Raw genomic sequence first — 21,925 nt, forward strand, 5'->3', positions numbered from 1 at the left:
TCGACAGATGAGGAAACTGAATACCGGATGTTGAGAATCTGTCCAAGCAAACAGTACATACATAGCAGGGAGAGTAAAAGCCAAGATCTGATTCCAAAGTTGCCTCCAAACCTCAGCACCACAGTGTCTGATGACCTGTCATTGCAGTGTTTGACCACTACCACCTTGTCACTACTCCCGAGATACAAACATGTGTTTTGATGTTTCATGACAACCAGAGGAGCCACAATCTACATTGGTTTAGAGTTAGAGAGCATCATGCTCATGGTCCAGTTCAAATATCAAATGCATTCTGGGAAACTGGCTTTCCAGGGGAGGATGGTGCACCCTCCTCTATCTCGGGGCATTTGGAGCTTTCTCTCTCTCCAACAGCATCAATCACTGAACACTTCTGAAAATGAAAGACTTTGCAACTGGGGTCTCAAGCCTGTAGAACACTGATGTGTCCTGCTGAGGACCTGGCCCAGGATTTCTGTGAATGCGCTTTATCGAGAAAAGGTGCATCCACATCCAGAAGTGGCGTGGGCAGAACTAAGGATAAAGACAATCCTTTGAAAACCTTACCTCTATTTTTCACTATGGGCAATAAGTAATTAGGCTTGTGCTTTAATGCTGGATAATAAAATCACCTAGGAACTTCAGCTTTTCAAGAGACAAAGACCTAATGAACACTCAACTTGCGCTATCAACATTCTGAATTTAAAGCATCTTCTTAATTGCACGTATTTACCAGCCTTTCCTAATTGGTATAAATAATAATATATTTTGGTCATCAGCACTTAAGAATGGATAAAGTATATTTCTGAATATTATGTGCAACCCTGGGAACCAGCATGCTACAATTACTAAATAAATCCTGTTATTCCATAGGAAGATGTGAACTATCTTGCAAACTAACTTCCATTATGTTAATAATCGACTTGAGTGGAACTGATAAGGGTTTTGATTTGTGGCTTGTTTAAATTTATGTTTATGGGGAGAAAAAAAAGTCCCTAGTAGAAACTGCATAAATTCCTGAAGCTTCCACACCATTAGCTGTGGTTTTAAATATCTGACATTTTTATTAGGAGTAAAGATACTTTATTATATAGAACATAAGAGATTTTACCTTAAAATGAAAGGCTTGTTTTGAAAGTATGAAAATTAAAGAAGAATGGAAGTAATTCAGATGTTACATCCCAAAACCACAGGTACACTTTCTATCAAAATTTACCATTTACTTAGAACATTGAAATGGAAACAAAGTTTACAAATCTCAGCCTACACTGCTGCCAATCTATAGAATGACATTTTTTTAAAAATCAGACTGACATTTTTTAAAGTTACACAATCATTTATCTGATTTTGTTTCTTTCCAATATAGATACTTACATGGATGCTATCCTAAACACTGAATAAGTACCTAACATTAAAATACAGTGAATGTATTTCGAGGTGTATTTCAATACCCCTAAGATTAATGAGAAACTTTCACATTCCTGATAGCTGTTATCAAAAATTCTCAAGATTCTAACAACTTGCACCAAATATTACAACCTATATTTTTTTGCTGTAACTGAAATATGCTTTACTAGTTTCCTAGCCAGATTTTTTAGAAGTTGAAACAAACGCACAAATAAAGGGAATTTAAGCAAAACCTTCAATTTTGGAGGTCTGCCCAGAATTTCTGCATTTACTTATTAAATGCAGCAGGGCTGTTGGAAATCATCCAATATCTACGCACTGGAGAAGGGCAAAAAGACAATGGAGACAAAAGTCTGTTTCCCTCTGAGAGCATCAAGAACACAGCATACTTTCGAGGTCACGGTTATAAACTGAGTACGCTGGACATCAGCTGGGCCATTTAACAGTCCTGAGTAAGACGGACATGTTTCATGCATTGGATCATCAATGAACAAAACAAGCTAACGAAAGGCTGCAGTTTCTGTGATTCATACAACTTTTTATTTATGCTTTTCTATCTTTAAATTTTGCTTTTCCTGCATCCAGGAAAAAACAAGAACGGAAGGTCCTGAGCTACCTAGTGCTAATATGTATTTCAGTCATTTTAGAGTGATAGCAGAATCTATGATGGGCTGAATTCCTAGCACATGTATGTATGTATGTATAGGTGTGTGTGTGTGTATGTATGTATATATTAGGAGAAGATATTTCATTTAAAAGCTGTCCTGTATCTATTTTTTTCTTATTTATTATTATATTTTTACCAGCAGTGGTTAACACTGGGAAATGAGAATAAAATCCCTTTGAACTGACAGATGGTACTCCCAAACTTCTATTCTAAGGAGGGTAACTTAGAACCTCAGCTACCTTGAAGGGGAGAACAGCGGGGAGGAAGCAGCCTGATTCTGCTAACCCTGCAGGTAAGAGCTGGGCTGAGTGTAATTAGTGAGGGATGCTGAGGCTTGTGGCAAACCATAGGCCATGTCCTGCCCTGGGCATTCAAATTCAATGAACACAGAACAAAAGACAAAAGCAAACCCCCTCCCACCAACCTGTGTGGGCCAACTAAAACACAGCTGTGACCTGCTAGGCCTGCCTCTCTGGCCCCACCCTGGGTTCTGTCTGCTCCCTGCTGGGCCTCCCTGCTGCTCTCCTGCACCCTCTCTGCTCCTGGGAGAAGTCCCACACCCTCAGGTTGAGGCTCAACTTCACAGAGGATTCTTGCTCAAGAGGCACTTGGGTGCCTCTGTTTCATCAGCTCTAGAATGGGGCTGCCAGCTTCTTAGGACTATCGAAAGTACTCAATTAAACCAGATTGATTCACATACTTTGTAAATCGTGAGGTGCTCAGCCTGTGAGGAAACAAGTTCACAGAACATGGAATGACAAGGCAAGTTTATTTTGGTGTAAACAAAACGTGCCATCTGGGTCTGGCACTGTGCAGCGGCAGGTGAAGGACCTCACAATACTGGAATCCCATATGGGATCTCTGCCAGAAGTCCCCGGCTGCCCTGCTCTCAACCCAGCTCCCTGTTAATGTGCCTGAATGATGAAAGCACTGATTGATGACCCAAGTACCTGTGCCCCTTCCACCAGTGTGCAGATCAGAGTGGACTTCCTGCCTCCAGCAGCCTGGCCTGCTGCTGGCTGCTGGAGGCATCAGGGGAAGGAGTGGGCTGGTGTGTGGTGTGGTGTGGTGTGGTGTGTGTGTGTGTGTGTGTGTGTGTGTGTATGTCCGTCCCTCCCTCTCTGTCATCTGTCTTTCAAATAAGTAAATCTTAACATTATCATAAAAATATGCACACATTTCAATTTTTTGTACCAAACTAAATTAAACTTGTGTATTAAATTTTTTTTTAAATTTTCATTTTACTTAAAAGGCAGACAGAAGGATAGAGACAGCACACTGACTTGATAGAGAGCAAGAGAAGGAGAGAAAGAGAGAAAGTGCCTCGATCTGCTGGTTTACTACCTAAATATCTGCAACACCCAGGGCTGGGTTAGCCAATGCCATGAATCCAGCACTTAGTTCATGTCTCCCATATGGGTGGCAGGGAGCAAAGCACTTTAGGTCCACATAAGCCAGAAGTTGGATTGGAAATGGAGTAGCTAGAACTTGAACTATGTACTCCAATATGGGATATTGGCCTCCCAAGCAGTGTCAACTGCTGTGCCAAACATGTGCCCCTAATTTTACCTTTTCACTCCATTTGCTACAAACTTCTGAAAGTCCCCTTGGATGTGCTAGAGGATTCCAATCATTTCTACCCTGGTCTGCCCTTTCCCTGTGCTCATGATTGACGCTGGATCATGCTTCCTTGCACCCAGCTTCTCGCTGCTACAGAGAATACCTCTTCTTACCCATACCATGCCCACCACCCTGGCTGGCGTTGCTGCTTTCCCAATGAATCTAATCCAGACTGCCTTTTGTTCTAGGTCCCTGGGAATGAGAACCTGGCAAGGCCTGGCTAATCTTCCCTTCTTACAGTGTCTGACAGCTGCTCGTGTCCTGAAGCCCATGCCACTAGCTGCGGCGCCCTTACTAGCTGTGGGCATCCAGAACACGTCTCAGTTTCCTGAGTCACTCTAGCAGTTAGCCCAGCACTGCTCTCTCCTTACTGTCTCCTGCCACTGTTTTGGGTGTCACCTGGGTCTGATGTGAGTCTCCTTACATTCTTTTTGCTCTGTTAGAAAACTCCTGTGCCCAAACCCCTTGCCAAAGCTAATCCTTCTCTGCTGGCAGCTCCTGCCATCAACTTCTCTCCTTCCATACTTGGTGCCAGGAGTCAGTAAAAGCTTCCTGTCAGTCTGCAAGTCGCTGGCCATCTGGCAGCCGCCCGATGCCTACCGGTCAGCTCCAGCAGCCAGCTCCTGGGGCTCTCGTTTTTTTTTTTTTTTTTTTCTGTGCAGGTCACTCTGTTACTCTGCACATCTCAGGCACCTCTCACTCTGGGCTTCCACTCCCTAAGCCAGCTCTGTCCATCCTGGCAGCCTTCAGCATCCTCCCCTCTTCCCTCTCTTCCATGGCAACTGCACTCCCAATTGATGCATATAGGATAATTTTCTCTAAGGGTTTATATCTCAGTACCACCTCTGTCTTTTTTTTCTCTATCTTTGCTATCTTAACTGGGATACAGAGATAGCGTCAGAGAATTAACACATCTACAAGAGGAAATCTTTGACCCTCTATGAAACCTGCTCCCTGTCGAGACGCGGTCATGTTTCTATTAACATTACTACCACTGTGCCAGTCATATCTGCGCTCAGCTCCTGAGTCACCCCTGATCCACACATTTACCCTCCTCCACCACCCTCCCGCCATGTCAGTAGCTATGGCCACGTTTTGGGCAGCGCACTTGCCCCTGCCCATCATACCACCAATCACCATAATCCAGGCCATCATTTCCACAGCCTTTCTGGACAGGTCTCTGTGCTTCTAGTCCGGCTACATTTCCTACCATTGCCTTTGTCCCTTAAACTCTCTCAACTCCCCTTTAATCCATTCTCTTGCTAAATAAATCCTCATGAAGCCATCAAACACAGCTTTGATCTTGTCATCCCCCTGCCCGCAGCACTCCCCTTTCTACCTAAGACAGGTCAGACTTCATCAACGGGTATTAAGGAATCTGGTCCAACCCACATCTCAACCTTATTCCTAACCATATACTAACCCAACAGAACCCAATGCACCATGACAAATTCCATTAGTGCACAAGGTACAAAATACAACATGAACAGGCCAAACACTCCTTTTGCCCCCAAAACTAAGTGCTGTGGTTTACTTATGTTCTCCCAAATGCCATCCAGGGCCTCACGTCCAATCCATTCCTTGCATAAAGACCTCCAGGACTGAAGTGCATACTGTATGCCTCCCGGGTTCCTGGAACTGAATGTGTCCTTTCCTTCTCTGGGCCACTGTGACACCCCTTCCCTTTATCATAGATCATCATTTTCCGGAATTCATGAAACTTGCCTTTGAACTTGTCATAGTCCCTCTGCGGGTGGAGACTATGCTTCATTCTCTTTTGTGTTTCCTGGACTGTCCAATCCTGCTGCATACATAACAGACCATAAATGATCCTGATTCAATGGATGGACTGGGTGTGTTCTTTCATATGCCCAAAGTTTTCTGCTCCCAATAACTTAGTTATTTAAAGGCCAAAGTGTTCCTCCTACCTTTTGGCAGGAGGTGGAAATAAGCTATTCCACAGCAGAGTGTGCATGTCAATTTACCTGTGCTTAGTAGCAGCAAGACTTTCATTATGGTGTACTCTTCAAAGGTAAGTTGCAGTCGAACAAACTGAAGGCTGATCTGGTGCATGCCCTGGCACAGCTCATACATGGCTGACTGATGCATCTTCTCTCTGCAAAGGCAAGGAAACATGGGTCTGAGACTGCAAGGGGCACTTTCCAACCCAGCCTGAGGCAGGCAATCAGGGTATCTGAGTTCTGATCTTAGGTGCAACATGAAGCAGAATGATCAGGTACGTTCCACAGTGGCTGGTCCATTGTTTCTTGAATAACCTGCTGTGCCACTACTGGTGCCTTCTGAGAATATAGCAGAAGCACCAAAATTCATCCTTTTCACTGTGTCCCATGATTTCCTTTTATGTGTAGGGGAACAGTAAGTGATTGTGCTGTGTGTTCTGGTGGCGTCACTCATAAAACAGAGCAGCCCTTAGAGTCTTCTTCCTTTTTGGCTACAGGTTTTGGTCACCGTTTTGGAAGGACTAGGCTAGATGCTACACACCGAAGATGGTGATGACCAATCATTTCTACACAGACCATCCTTCTAGAGTTTCTGGAACATGTTTGTTAACCATTTGGAGTAATGTGTTTGAAATGCAAAACTCAACGTTACTTCCAAAGGTAAGATTCCCACATGGAATCACCCTGTTTGAGGGATAGATCAGCAGGGGAATTTAGCACCACACGTACAGGTGTCTCCACACATACAATCAACCAATCTCCAACCCTCACAATGCAAATATTTCCATAAGAAGTCACATTAGAGAACAACAAATGTCATCCTTGTCTCTTTCCTTGAGAAGAAATCAAGACGTTGTTATCTGTTACATGTCTCTTCTCAAAGGAGTATACCTTTGGAAGGCCCTGGAGAGCTACTCTTACTGATGACAAGTGAAAAATGGGAGAGTTACTAAAAATTTAGAGAAGTCTGGATGGTTAGACCAAAGAAATAGAAAAAGCAGCTCTAAATGCCACTGATCAGGAATGTGGAAGGAAGCAGGGCACATTTCCCCCTGCATTACAAGAATTTTTTCTCCATCTTATTTTTAATTTATGAAGTAATTTAAACACACACACACAGAGCAAGAGAGAACCAGAAAGAGAGAATGAACAACAGTAGTAGCCCTTGGGCCTACCACACAGGACTAACCATGTAAAAATGCTTATATGCTTGGCACCTTTACTCCAGAGTTTTAAGCATTCATCTCAGTAGAAATGAGGGCTGCCCAGTCTCCCTGCCTGATCCTGCTCACCCTTCTTCATTTCAGCTTGGGCAACTATCATTTCCATTGAGACAGATAGGTCCTCATATGTCCATAAGAACAGCACACAGTATTGCTTTAAATGGATCTGAAACTGGATATACAGGTCCTTTTGCAACTTAGTTTTATTCAGTCTGCAATTCTGAGCTGTATCCACCACGATAGAGACAATTCTAAGTTAATTTTAACCACTACAAGCTTCACTTCTTCAAAGTTCTCGCAATTGACTTCTCTGTTCCACTACCTGGGTTGTTTCCTCTTTATTTCCAGGACAGATGAGGTCACAGGGAACTACCTGTGCACGTGCCCAGGATAGAGGATGAGTTCAGAGCATGCCACAGCCATCCTTCCCACCAACAGGCCAGGAGAGAGGACGCTGGGCTTCACATACCCCCAGGCTTGCCATTATCCAATCCATTTTTTTTCCCTCCGAAAGGGTAACCCATGGATATTTTCATTTCCAATTTGTCTGAAAATGTATTTATATCACTTTCACTCCTGGATTAAGAAATATTGGTTTTCAGTTTGACAGATAATTTTCTTCAATTCAATCAAGGTGTGTGTGTGTGTGTGTGTGTGTGAGAGAGAGAGAGAGAGAGAGAGAGAGAGAATGATTGCGTGTGTGTGTGACTATAGCTGATTTGTAAGGATTGCTTTCAGAGAATTTCCTGTTAGACTATCATTTTCCCATAAGAACCCAGTGTTTCTCCCACGGCAGCTTCAATTCTGTTCCTTGATGTTTACATTTTTATTGTAATATACCTAGCATGGACTGAGTTTTACTAGGAATCCGTATCTTTATTCAGTTGAAGATGCAAATTTTTTCTCAATTATGAAATTCCCTTAGTCAGTGTTCATCAATGATATTAATCCCTATGATTTTTTTCCTTTTTGAATTCCTATTAATTGTATATTGGACCTTCTTGTATTTTTATATTAATCTCTCATATTTTATTTTAAACTATAATTTATTTGGAAGGCAAAGAGATGGAGAAAGATATTAGAAATGTGATAAAATGCGGACAACGTCCAGGGATGGGCCAGGCTGAAGCCAAGCACCCAGAATTCCATCTGGGACCCCCATGTTGCAAGGACTCCAAGACATGAGCTATCACGTGCTGGCGTCCCTCCAACGCAGGCACTCTGATAACGTGTGTGTTCCACAGTCTCCTCGCTGCTGAGTCAAAATTCTTCCACATTCTCCAGCTCCTTACTCTGTGTACTGCACTTTAGGTGATTTTCTCAGATCTAATTTCTAATGAAATACTTAAAAAAAATTTCATCCGTGTTTAATCTACTCTTCTTCAAGGTCTACAATGTTTAAATTCCAATGGTACTGTTTTGGTTGCTTAGGGTCAAGGAATACTCTATTTGGTTCTTTTTAGATAGTTTTATTATTTTCTACAATGTATCTATTTATATATGGTCATTATATTCCCTTTCCATTGCTAGGAGTTTTAAACACATCAGCTTTATACTTTTAGGTCATTTAACTCACTGTTTTCCAGTGTTAATATGAATGTCTTAACACGTATTGTTTTGGACTGGGTGAATCCTATGAGTGAAAACTTGTACAAGGAACTTTGCAAGAAGTTTTAGCACTTACCACTGTCATGGGTAAATGCTTTTCACTTGCTAATTCCTTAAATGCTTTTTTGTGAGACTCAGCAGTTTAAATTTAGACTCCACACTTGATGTGGTTTTGGTTTGTGTTTCTTCTTTCGTTCAACCTCCCTGGCATGTTTCTGGGCTAGCTGCTTGGTTAGGGTTCACTGTTGGTGTTAGCAGACAGTGAGACCTTTGCAGAGCCCTGGCTTTTTGCAGGCGGCTCTGTTTCAGGCTTAGCTTTGCTGAACTGTAAGTTCCGGTTCCCATTTCCTGTTTGTGTCCTGATGCCATCCCTAGAGCATGAGGCTGCATTCAGCAGCCTGTAGACCCACTGCAGGTTCTAACTCTGAGTTGAACCACTCTAGCCACAAATCCTTTGTTTTCATCTTTTGAGCTTGTCTGCAAATTTCAACCTTTTTTAAAGGCAGAATTTCTGTGAGTTTAGAATCAATCCAGGCCCACCAGTCAGATTACAAACTGCACACTCCATAAAGGCACGGTCCTTGTCCAACCAGCCTTTCTGCATGTCGAAGAGAATAGGACACAAATGTTATCAATAAAGATTTCATCAGTGAGTGAAAAAGGGCTGGGAAAAAAGGAAAAACAAGTAATGATTATGACATGGTTGAAGACATACAGATCTGCACATAATAATGATGATTAGGAAAGATATTCAAAATGACCATCTAATGAGTCCTAAAAATGTGCTTAACGAAGAAGAAAGACTTAGATGGTAAACTAGGGTGAGGTAGTTGAATAGTCAGGATGTCATGGTGTGCCACACAACATATTTGACACTGTGCAGCTTTGAATGTGTGGTCACATGCATTAGGTCAGCGGTGCTGCAGAGAACAGATCACTTGGCTTTGCTCCAGCAGGGCCCAGGATGCTCCCCTGGGTCGTCAGTGTGCTGGCTCCTCAATCCTGTAATCCTATAATTTCTGGGGTTTGGGATTGTCCTATGTAACAGTGGAATTAGGTAAACCTCCAAGCTTGCAGGGAGGCAGGAGCCCACTATGAGGAAGTTCTTAAGTTACACAGTGCTTTCTGAGTGTTAGCCTTCCTCTCTGCTTGCCTTCCTTTCTGTTTGGACGTAATAGAAGCAAATGCTTTTGGAGAGACCAGTGATATTTTGGATTGAAATAAGCCAGGAAAGGATCAAATTCCTAAAATTACTTTTTTTTTTTTTAAAAAAAGTACTGCTCTATTTATACTGTTGTATTAGTTCTACGTATTGGGATCAGGATGGTCCACCAAGGAAAAGCAGAAGGGATGCAGATGTCAGAAGGTCAAAGTGATTTGCCTGCAGCTGAACTTGACCACCTTGCTGCTGAGGTGTTTCTGTTATTACATGTGTTAAAGGTGGGTTCAAGAGACCCCTGAGGTTCCACGTGCAAAGAGATTAGAATGCTAATGTGTGACAGCACATCTAGAGAAAGCATTGGTGCACATGTGCATGAATGGCACCACCTTAGCCCTGTCTGGAGCTATGGTCTGAGCCACCTACCGCCTATCTCCATTCAGTCTGTCATTCATAGATCCCTCACCAGGCCACAAGGCTATACTTCTTTCCACTATCCCCAAGTCGTCCTCTTGTTCACAAGGAAGTGCTTCAGGTACATGGGGAAGCTAGGATCCATACCTAGGCTATTTTGACTTCAAATTCCAGGCCTTCCCTTGTTTCCAAGCTGCCGGCCCAGGTTACAGGTTTTAGCTTTGTTCTCCAGGTCTAGAAGTATAAAGAGAGAATCCTCCTCATAGGCTTTGTTATGATATTCTCTCATCTGTTTACCTTCTGCTCCCCACAGGATGGGAAGCGTCTGTGTCTTCAAATTCCATTACTTTTTCCACTGCATGAGATTGGAGTTCTTTAAAGAAGAATGTGTATTCAATATAGCTTGAAATGTCAAGAAAATAGGCCATCTTGAAAACACATTTTACAGCACATCATTTTCCTACAATTAGATTAAATGTAGGGAAATGTACGTCCAAAAGAATTTTGGGACAAGGACAATCTGTTTGGCACAATCCCAGTATTAATTTTGCACCATTACTTCACAGATACTTCAGCTCTTTGCTATATTGCTTTTGTTCATTTTGTAACCTTAACCTCATTTTGAACACGATAATATAAAACTGTACCGACTACCTTGGGAAAGAAGAACGAGTTTATCCAATGCTTCTAAAACACAAAGGTAAACACACGCTCCAAGGTTCTCCGGCGACTGACGCTGATGATCCCCACTAATGAATCTTGGTCACTAGCATTCTTTTGTTTTGTCAGCTATATACTTTTTTTTTTTTAAAGATTTATTTATTTTTAATGGAAAGGCAGATATACAGAGAGGAGGGGAGACAGAGAGGAAGAGCTTCTGTCCATTGATTCCAAGCGACCGCAACAGCCAGAGCTGAGCCAATCTGAAGCCAGGAGCCCGGAGCCACTTCTGGGTCTCCCCCGTGGGTGCAGGGTTCCAAGGCTTGGGCTATCCTGGACTGCTTTCCCAGGCCACCAGCAGGGAGCTGGAGGGAAGTGGGGCTGCTGGGATTAGAACCGGTGCCCATATGGGATCCTGGCACGTTCAACGTGAGGACTTTATCCACTAGGCTACCATGCCAAGCCCGAAAAGCTTCTTCTCTTAATGTTAACTTCTACTTCAGGACTCTATCTGAGAATTGAAAGCAGGTTCTTCAAGGGATATTTGTATACCCATGTTCAACAGTAATATTCCCAGCGAAGTGAAACAAACCAAGTCCCGAAAACACAAATAGTTAATGATTTCACTTAGATGAGATCAGGTAGAGCAGTCAAACTCACAGGAGGCAAAGAAATAGAATGCTGGTTTTGAGGGATGGGGAAGCGGGATGCTGTCTTAAAGGTACAGGGTAGTTCAGTTTTACTGGATGAAAAGATTCTGGAGGTTGGCCATACGATAACGCAACACAACAGTTAGTAAGGTCAAGATGGTAACTTTGAAGATCTGTGCATTTTACCACAGCTAAAAATGTCTTCATGGTTCAAGAATCTTGTCTGCAACCCTTGATCTCATCTGCTACACAACGTTTTCCTAGAGGATAATTGTGGCTACTTAATTATATAATCTCATAAAAGACTGAGGTGTTGTATGTTTCCTTTTTTTTTAATATATGCAATATCTCTTTCTCCTCTATTTTTATAACTTGCCCTTGGCTGTTTTGTGTCCTGGTAGACTTTTTAGTTGCTGTATTTGTGCTTTCCTCGAAAACTGTACTAATTGCTTTTTAAGAGCAGGAAGGGTAACACTCTGTAAAAGCCACTATTTCAGACAGTCACTCAGCAGCAGTTCCTCAAAGGCCTGTCTACTATAGTTTCAGTTCCCTATAGGGGAAGATAAAACAGAACCACCTCCATCATTTGTTTCCCCAATCTTCTGCAGAGGGGAACTTGTGAGCACATGGGGCAATGTTTGTTTGTTTTTTCTTTTTAAACTTAAAATCGTTCAGCAAAGTTACACTAAACTATACCTTTTCAACAAATCACCTTGTAGGTGTTTAAGAGATTTCTTCACTTAGGAGGAACCACAGACAGAGACCTCTGGAATATTTTACTTTGGCCTTTGGATTAAAGAGCAGGTAATACCCATCTGCCCAAAGGCCCCTTGGTGCGGGCAGAAGGGTACATCTTTTCTGTGACTGCAAGCATGGTGCACAGCTTCCAGCAGTGTGAACTGAGAATCAACAGCCCATAGCAACTGAAAACACACAGATCTAATGGAACATGCAAACTTTGGGCTGTTCTTTTCTTTTTGAAGATTTATTTATTTTTATTGGAAAGGTACATTCCAGGGGGAAGGAGAGACAGAAAAACATCTTCCATCTGCTGGCTCACTCCCCAAATGTCTGCAATTGTAGGAGCTGAGCCAATCTGAAGCCAGAAGCTGGCAGCTACTTATGGGTTTCCCATGTGGGCATACAATCCCAAGGCTTTGGGCCATTCTCTGCTGCTTTCTCAGGCCATAAGCAGGGCAAGGGATTGGATGTGGTACAGCCAGGACATGAACTGATACACATGTGGGACCTCAGTACTTGCAGGGGGAGGATTAACCAACTGAGCCATTCTGACCGGCTTACGAGTTGTTGTCCTTTTCTTTGTAGATACAAGCAAAATAAATATTCAGTCAATAGTGAACTCTATGCTTCTGGAATCTCAAGGGCAGGTCTCTCAAGCATGTTTCTAGGGTGCTATTTCTTCAGTTAGCTGCTTCTAGGAGTGAGTGTGTGTGTGGGGGGGGTGTTTGAGAGAAAGATAGTATTATAACTTATGCAGCAGTAGTGTCAGTCTTACAAGAGAGAGTTAAATAACTTGAGATCACAGCCGAGCTGAAAGAGCAGACCTAAAATCTGATGCTGCAAACCACATCATTATGTCTGAATAAATCTAACATCTTGTTACATGGTCAGTGTAACAGATGGTCCCTGTCTCTCTCAGGCTTGTTATTTTCCTAAAAAAACAGCATGCAGAAACAGTTTTTCCCCCTTTCAAACCTTAATTAGAATAAAAATGACCTCAATTTGAGAATTCAGATGATGCCAGTTTACTGTTTTTCAATTTTTTCAGTCTTATTAGGCTTTTTTCCTTCACTGACAAGCAAGAAATATCTGTATGGCAGGAGGACCATTTTGCTGGTTGTGATGTCTGTTCATTTTTATAGCATTTACATAATGTACTTCTAGCCAGGGAAGAAGCAGCTTTCATGTTTCAGGTTGCTTCTGAAGAGTATCTGGTTTTTTGGTTTGCATTATTCTTAGGCAAACTGGTCTGCTATTGGTTCCACCTGCCTTTTCTCTGTTAATTTTACATGGTCACTTCTCATCCAGTTAAAAGCTCCTTTGTGTTCTGTTAGTATCCATAATTGACATTTTCAAAGGAATTATGTTTTTGAGAACTGTTCTTGGTCTTCGCCAACATAATTTCTACTTTTTTAATGAATGTTATACAGATTGAAATAACATGTGACATTCCAAAACTCTCAAAGCTATTTGAGTACACAGCAATTATAATTTGCCACTGACAGTATTAGAAGCTTGAAGAAGAAATTGTTATCATAAACGTATATATTAAAAACAAACATTCCTTTGGGAGTGAGCATGTGCTCGGTAGTTGAAGTGCTACATTGGACAGCTATGAGCTATATTAGAGGGGCCTGATTTTAGCCCCATGTCCACTCTCAGCTGCAGCTTCCTAACAGCTCATGCTCATGGAAGCAGAAGGTAATTGCTCCTATATTTGTGTCTCTGCCACCCCCTGGGAGATGTAGACTGAGTTATAGCTTCCTGACGTTAGCTTTGCCCAGTCCTGGCTACAGTAGGCATTCGGGGAGTGAACCAGCAGATGGAAGGTATCTGTCTCTGCTTTTCAAATCAAATAAATATTAGTAAATATAAAATTTAAAGCATATTCTTTGTACTATAGATTTTAAAATACGTATATAGCCAAAAGTTTCTTTTAGCAACAAGAATATGCTTTTTATAAAAGAAAACTGCTGTGATAATTAGATTATATACATATTTATACACACATATATAAAATATATAAATGCATATATAATGTATACAAACACACACACGCATAAATATATGTTTGGGGATGTTTATGTAGTTGATCAGGGTGGGAAGGATTGAGGATTAGGAGAAAGTGGGTTTCTAAATTTTCTTTCTCCTGTATGTAGAGCAAGGGAAGAGTTAACGGGAAAGCCACGTCTAGCCCCCAATCACCTCAGTATCTGGGGATGAGGAATGGCTACCTGATGTTATCCCAGGGTCCCCGATGTGGAGTTCTGCTTAAGTGATTTCAATAGTTCTGAAATGCTGTTGATCTTGGCAACCCAAGCATGAGGAAATCCTCCCAAGGTCCACTGGCTGACATAGTCCACCTTAGTCTCCATTCACCCAGATATTTACTGTCAACACTTGGCTGGGGGTAGTTGTCCCAATTTATTCGGCTCTCCTTCCTCTGCTATGGTTCCAGATGTCCTCTGCATGCCTTAATGGACTATTATATCTTCCATGCACATCTGAGCATGCTATCCACTGCTCCATCTTAGATACTGAGGAGGTGGGTATCAGTTGCGCTGGGCTAGGACTCTGTCCCTACTAAACCATGTGAGAGCTGTGTCTGGGCATGGACCAGGTGTGGCTGGGCCATAACACCCAACAGTATGGACTGGAATGGGTGTGGGCCCCCTGTTCTTGCCAGGAGAGGAGGTGGGCTAACTCATTTTGGGCCAAGGACCCATTGGGGTGCATGAGATCTGTCACCGCAGAATGATGCACTTATGACTGTTTATGAAGAACTATACTATTAGAACAATACAGGGAAGGAAATCAGTGCAGGGTAGGAGATTTGGGGAGGGGGTAAGGGAAATCCCAGAGCGTATGTAACTGTATCATAAAATAATAAGATACTGGATAAAAAAAAGAACTAAAATGACTTTGAGGCAACTTTTCATAACCCTATTTTATCATGTAAGGTGCATCTATTGTTGAGAAATGTGACTTGATATCATATACTAAAATTAGGTAAGGAACCCAGCAAGCTTTAGAGGATTAAAAAGAATAACAGTTGCTAATATATAGGAATGGTAGGGGCCTTTGGGGTAGGCAATGCATGAATATGACTGACATTCTTCCAGAAGGGCCTCTGGGTATAGGACTTTCTTTTAAACTAGCAATTTTCTTTTCAGGGGAAGATCTTCATTGGAGATTTTGTAAATTTTGTAACAAAATAATTTCATAAAAGTATAAATAAATAAAAATAAATTTAAAAAATCCTAGATTTTAGTAAGGAAATTTATATCTGTCATGAAAAGTACAAATTCAAGCTCTTGTCTAGGCTCACACAGTACTATTCCAAGAACTTCTGCAGAGAACATTATAACTTCACTAAAAGGAATACTCCAGGACTTGACTCTAGGCAGTCTAGTTTCAGAGCCTGCACTTGAACTGCTAACTTAAGATAACATATCCAGGAGCATTTTTAGAACCTCTTGGGCACTTAATCATTGCCAACCCTGTCATGATCTTTTGCCAGAATTGCTACACACACAGAAAGGATACAAAAGAGCAATGTCCTCTAAGGAGAGATTTTTAAATTGTCACATCTTCTATTTGTAAGTTCAATACGGAACTCCTGGAAATTCAAAGAAGACAAACCTCAGACAGCCGGCTGAGATAAAAGGTGCAACCCAAACCCTTTGGTGAACTACTATTGCTTCATTGAGGGAAATTTTGGGTATAAACTTAATTACATGGTTTACTTTCAATAAACAACCACAGTTTTCCAGTTGTAAACAGGGGTCATAAAACAGCAGGATTTCTACTTGATAATTACTGAATTTCAAGCAAGTGAACAAAACTAATTACTGACTTAGAAAAGTTATTAAACTATTGTTTGGGTAAAGAGTGACAGCCATCTGCTTTTCCCACAGTAGTAAAGGTTTGTATTAGCTAGTAACTTACAAGTTCATACCTTGGTGAAGCCAAAGTCCCATTATTCCCATAGCCAGGACTTGGAAGGGACGAGACATGGGTGCTGAGGCTTATGAGAGCTGCTGTGCCAGTGCCTCACACTTGAAGGCAGCCTTTAGCAGTGAGTTGTGCAGGGGGGAGGGGGAAGGTGGTAGTCAACTGTGCTCACTTTACAGGGTCACAGACTCCTTCTCCTAGTGCCAGATCTTAACTCTAGAAGTAGAAAAGAGCTGAATCTGCGGCACAGTCTTAAGACAACGCCAGGATGCTGACATCCTACACTGGAATGCCAGGAGTCCAGGTTCTACTCCCTGTTCCACTGCCTACTGATGTATACTCTGCGAGCTGGGTCATGACCTTGAACCTGTGCTGCCTACAGGGGAGACCCAATGAGGCTCCTGGCCTCTGCCTTTTGTCTGTCCCAGGCCCAGCTGCCATAGGCATTTGGAGAGTGAACCAGTGGATGCAAATAAAGAAATAAAAAGAACGAACAAAAGAACAACATTAAAGCTCTGGAAACTGAAGGCTAAAAGAAAGGTGGCTTTTTTTTTGGTTGGAATCATTCTAAGAGCTGATACAGTCTGCGTGAATAGGAAAAAAAGATGCTCCTCAACTCAAATAATTTATTAGAGTTTCGCTGCATGCCCTTTCTTATTAAAGAGATTCTGAGTATTTGACACAGAGCAGATTTTGTTAAGGATGCTGCAAATAACTGTATTGCTCACTAAGTGCCACACTGCCCGTTGGGTATACCAAGAGTGACATGAACTTCCTATAGAACATCAACGCCGAAAGAAACATTATACATGCACACAAAATGATGTGAGAGCAATTCTTGCTCAATGTATGGTGTACATATTCCTCATCTTTATCCACTTACATCAAAGTGCTTGTCAAGGCAGCTGAAGGGGTACAGCTGACATTTTCTAACCTTGCCCTTCACTTTAGATTCATTGCACCTCCACTAACCAGAACTAAGTAGCCAGGCAGATTCTCTTAATGACAAGTAAATGGCTTCGTGACTCTATTCACTACCTAGAAGCGATGAGCATCAAGGTCAACATCCCAAAAGGGTGAGCTTCTTGAGAGTCTTAAACAGGCAGGATCCTGGGCCCCAGTAAGGCACCAGGCTCTGGGCAGCCTCAGGAAAGAGAGGGAGAAGTGGTGGGTGTGCCCCACGTCCCTTTTCCCTCATTGTGGTACTCCATGGGGGTTGGGAGCAGTGACAGTTGTTTTCTGTAATCTGTAAGGAGGACAGTGCTAGAGTCTAAATGTGTTCTCCAAATCCAGATGTTGGAATTCAGGGATCAGTGTCACAGTATTCAGAGGTAGTGTTTTAGGAGATGGTTGATTCTAAGGATGGCATAATGACAGATTTCTCACCTGCTAGTTCACTCCCCAGTGTCCTCCACAGTGAGAGCTGGGCCAGGAAGAAGCCTGGGATGCAATCTACCTTTTCTGTGTGAATAGCAGGAATTCAGTCAAGTGCTAACCAATAGCACTGCCTCCCAGAGGGCACACTGGCAGGAAGCTGGAGTCAGGACCCATGCTGGGACTTGAACTCAGGTACTTTGATGTGGGATATTTATGTCTCAAATGGTATCTTAACTGCTCACCAAATGCCCACCTGAGTTTTAACAATTCTTTACGGGGCTGGTGTGTGGCAGATAAAGCTGCCACACCTGATAGTGGCATCCCCTACACGTACTGGTTTATATTCTCTCTGTTCTGCCTCCTATCCAGCTTCCAGCTAATGGTGTAAGGAAACAGAAAGATGACCTAAGTGTCTGGGCCCCTGCCACCAGTCTGGGAGATCTGGATGAAGCTCCTGCTCTAAGCTTCAGCCTTGCCCAGTCAGTGGCACTTTGGCCATCTGCAGAATGAAACAGCAGATGGAAGATCTCTCTCTGTTGCTCCATCTCTTGCTGTGCCATGACTTTCAAATAAATAAGTAAATAATTGTTTAAAAAATAGAAATTATTTAGTTCAGTGGTTCTCAAACTATATTCTGAGGACTTTAGGGTTTCCCCAAAGCTCCTTCTGGAGGCTTTTCTCTTCCTAAGGCTCTTCTTTTTCCTGTGTAAGATTGTATTTTCCCTCTTAATTTTCACCAAAAAATTACCTATGACATCAGGTGAATTGTAAGAGGCATGGAAATGTCTTTAAGATTAAGAGGATTTACAAAAGGCAAATCAGCAGAATGTTTCTAAATTTTTTTCGAAGAAAGATAGCAATTTTTCATAAAATTGCTGGTTATTTTTAAAATATGCAATGAGATTACTATTCTACAATGAGCTGATAAGCCAATATTTTTATGTTCCTTTTAAATTTGTAATGTGGATACATTTTACAGCTGTAATCCATCTGAAGGTGCTCGGGGTCCTCAGTGGCTCTGTGAATGTCGAGCGGAGCCTGAGGACCCAATGTCGGCAAGCCACCCACCTCTGCAGCAGAAAGGACATGAAAGTTCAACAAATCCATCTGCTAATTTGACAGTATCAAGGTGCTGTCAAATTAGCTCTTCCATGACTTAGCTCTTAAATACAGTTGTGGTATCAGGAAGAAAGGAAAACATACTCAATGGAATAATATAAGTTGAAACAAATTTTTACTTTTTGTAAGCACTTCTTATCCTTTATTTGTGTATTTTATCCACTAGACTTGTTTTCTCATCTCTTAATGACTAATTCTTGGGCCTGGTGCAATAGCTCAATGGGTAAATTCTTGCCTTGCATGTGCCGGCATCACATACGGGGACTGGTTTGTGTTTCAGCTGCTCCAATTCCCATCCAGCTCCCCATTTGTGATCTGGGAAAATAGTGGAGGATGGCCCAAAGCTTTGGGATCATGCACCCATAGAGGAGACCCAGAAGAAGCTCCTGACTCCTTGCTTTGGGTCGGCTCAGCATCGGTCATTGCAGCCACTTGGGGAGTGAATCAACATATGGAAGATCTTTCTCTCTGGATCTCCTTTCCTCTATAAATTTGTCTTTCCAATAAAAATAATAAATCGTAAAGAAAAAGACTTAATTCTTACATGAGAAGATATGATGCTCAGTAAGAGTTTCTAAAAGATCATCAAAAACTACTATTAGAATCCAAAGACATACATTAGGTGTTCACATTTGAAGAGTCAAACTCCACAGTTAGTGTAAAAGCCTGAAAAATTCAGAGTTTTACATCAAGACATGGCAGGATAATTTGGGGTCCAAACTTTTAGCCTTGGTTTGATTTAATGTTAGTCATCAAAGATCTAATTATTTATTTGAAAGGCAGAGTTACATAACGAGAAAGGAAACAATCAGTAAGAGAGGGAGGAGAAAAAAAGAGCAAACCCACTGGATTACTCCCCAGAGGGCTGCAAAGGCCAGAGCTGGTCCACGCCAAAGCTAGGGACAGAGGTTTTCCTTACGTCTCCCACATGAGTGGCAAGTACTTAGATTTGGCCATTGGCCGTTCTAAGGACCAGGCTACATACCCACTCTTGCAGCATTTTTTAAAAGAGAAGACTCAGATGTTAGAACCTCTGGAAAATTAAGGCCTTATGTGTAGAATCAGCCCTCCCCTACACGTAACCTTATTACGTTATCTCAGAGTTCATGAGTGGGAGTGGTGGGCATTCATTTCTCATGAAGGATTTTTTTAAAGGAGCAATCAGGGGGCTCAGAAGCATTCAAAGACAGAAATTCAAAGAACAGTATGTATTGATTGTATGTATATGATAGTAAGTGTGAGCTTTAGTGCAGAATGGTGCCATCAAGGTCACCATTTTTGGTCTCCCCTCATCACAGCAGGAAGCCTGGATGGAGCCCTCTTCCAGGCTGTAACTGTCCCATTCATTCCTTACCATCTACCCCAAACTAACTGTAGAAGCACAGCCTAAAAATATTTGTCTCTATTAATTTTTCAATAAATACATAAATTCATGGCTTTTTATTTAAAAGATTATTTTTGGCTGAAGAGACTAAAACTCATAAGCACACTAACTGAAGTAAAAATCAACATGCTAATATTAACCACACTAAGCCTTTTTAAAGATAATATAGGATTTTAAACTGTTTTTGATTCTTATTTTGAGTGAAAAATAGCTTCTTGTAGTTAGCCAGAGTAAGGCCTGGATATATTTCTTGCATCATTTGCTATTCTCTCTGTTCCTAGTAGAGTTATATATAGCTTAAGCAGTTCACTTCACTCACAGTGTCGCATTTATTTTGCTTTAATTTCATACTATCCTGGCAATTACCCAGCTTCATTAATTCCTTAGGAAATTTCTCAAGCACACAAGGAACATCATTCATGAAATATTAATGTACAATAGTATTCCTAAAGTAAAATGTGAAAGACATCTACAAAATTGTAACACTCTGAATTCATAGGCTCAGTCCCCAAGAGCACTGAATGGTAAAGCCACATCCAACATCTTGCCCTTTGCACCTACAGGCTTTCATGAACAAATCCGAGCACTTTATGAATGCCAGTTATAGATACACACTAAGCATTTTGTTGGAGACTAAGGATAATTTTGAAAACTACACTTTATGCATTCCAGGAGTTTATCTAGTGTTTCTGGAGTGATAAACACCTTTAGAATACAAAATCGTTACATGGGCAATATAGAAAAGGAGGGAATAAAACGCTGTGGGTAGAGCACCTGATTCGGCAGCCTAGTGACTGAAGTCGTGGCCTTGCAGGTACCAGGATCTCATATGGGCGTTGGTTTGTGTCCTGGCTGCCCCACTTCCCATTCAGCTTCCTGCTTGTGGCCTTGGGACCCTAGACCCACATGGGAGACCTGAAAGAAATTCCTGGCTCCTGGCTTCGGTTTGGCTCAGCTCGGGTCTTTGTAACCACGATGGTCAGAAGATCTTCCTTTCTCTATGTCTCTGTATATATGACTTTCCAGTAACAATAAATAAATCTTTAAAAATGCTGTGGTTGGGCCCAGCGCGATGGCGCAAGTGGTTAAAGGTCCTCGCCTTGCACGCCCGGGATCTCATATGGGCACCTGTTCTAATCCTGGCAGCCCTGCTTCCCTTCCAGCTCCCTGCCTGTGGCCTGGGAAAGCAGTCGAGGACGGCCCAAAGCTTTGGGACCCTGCACCCGCGTGGGAGACCCAGAAGAGGCTCCTGGCTTCGGATCGGCATAGCATCGGCTGTTGCGCTCACTTGGGGAGTGAATCATTGGACGGAAGATCTTCTTCTCTGTCTCTCCTCTCTGTGTATCCGCCTTTCTAATAAGAATAAAATAAATCTTTTAAAAAAAATGCTGTGGTTGGCAAAGCCATTTCAGTGGTTAGAGAAGCGCCCCGGAGGAAGCATCGTTACGGGCGGTCTCAGAGCACTGAAGCTGCCAGGACCAAAGGCACAGTGGTGGAGGAAGGTTAATTCAGCTGGTGCAGAAGTCACACAAAAGCAGCAGATAATGTAGAACATAACATTAAAATAACGTTAGCTAATTAAGACTTAGAGAATGCCAAACAGTATTCTGAGCACTTAACAGATAGGCCAAGTTCCTCTCCTTCCAGAAACAACAGCATTTGGGGTGGTGACAGGGGGAAGACTTCCCGGGAAGAAAATATACCTGTGACAAAATGGGGAGGGCAGGGGGCCCTGGAGCCACACTAGCTAGGCTGGTCTGGGGCCATCTGTCTGCACAGGCAGATTATCGGCGGAGACAAGAGGGTAGGGGTGAGACATCCTACAATACAGGACAGTAGGTACAAAGAGCCCAATGTCGAGCTCATAGCCTTAGCTCCTTGTGATGAACCCTCTGGAGGAACTCAGTGGAGCTGTACCCGATTTGGGAAGCATGACTGCTTTTGCACGCAAAGGTGATGGCATGCCACCTTCTTCTTCCCAATG

The 21,925-nt window shown here is 42.2% G+C and overlaps 1 protein-coding gene across 2 annotated transcripts in view; it reads right to left on the minus strand.

Moving 5' to 3' along the window:
* The window catches only part of NR3C2 (nuclear receptor subfamily 3 group C member 2), a 328,981-nt gene that overhangs the window by 39,539 nt on the left and 267,517 nt on the right, over positions 1-21,925 (minus strand). For both annotated transcript variants that reach the window (XM_040966563.1, XM_040966562.1), the window contains one exon: positions 5,677-5,807. In XM_040966563.1, the coding sequence (XP_040822497.1) occupies positions 5,677-5,807 (131 nt within the window). The remainder of the gene's footprint in view (positions 1-5,676; positions 5,808-21,925) is intronic.

This window comes from Ochotona curzoniae, unplaced genomic scaffold (assembly GCF_017591425.1).
Source record: "Ochotona curzoniae isolate NIBS_2020 unplaced genomic scaffold, NIBS_Ocur_1.0 scaffold_4506, whole genome shotgun sequence".
Classification (NCBI taxonomy): Eukaryota; Metazoa; Chordata; class Mammalia; order Lagomorpha; family Ochotonidae; genus Ochotona; species Ochotona curzoniae.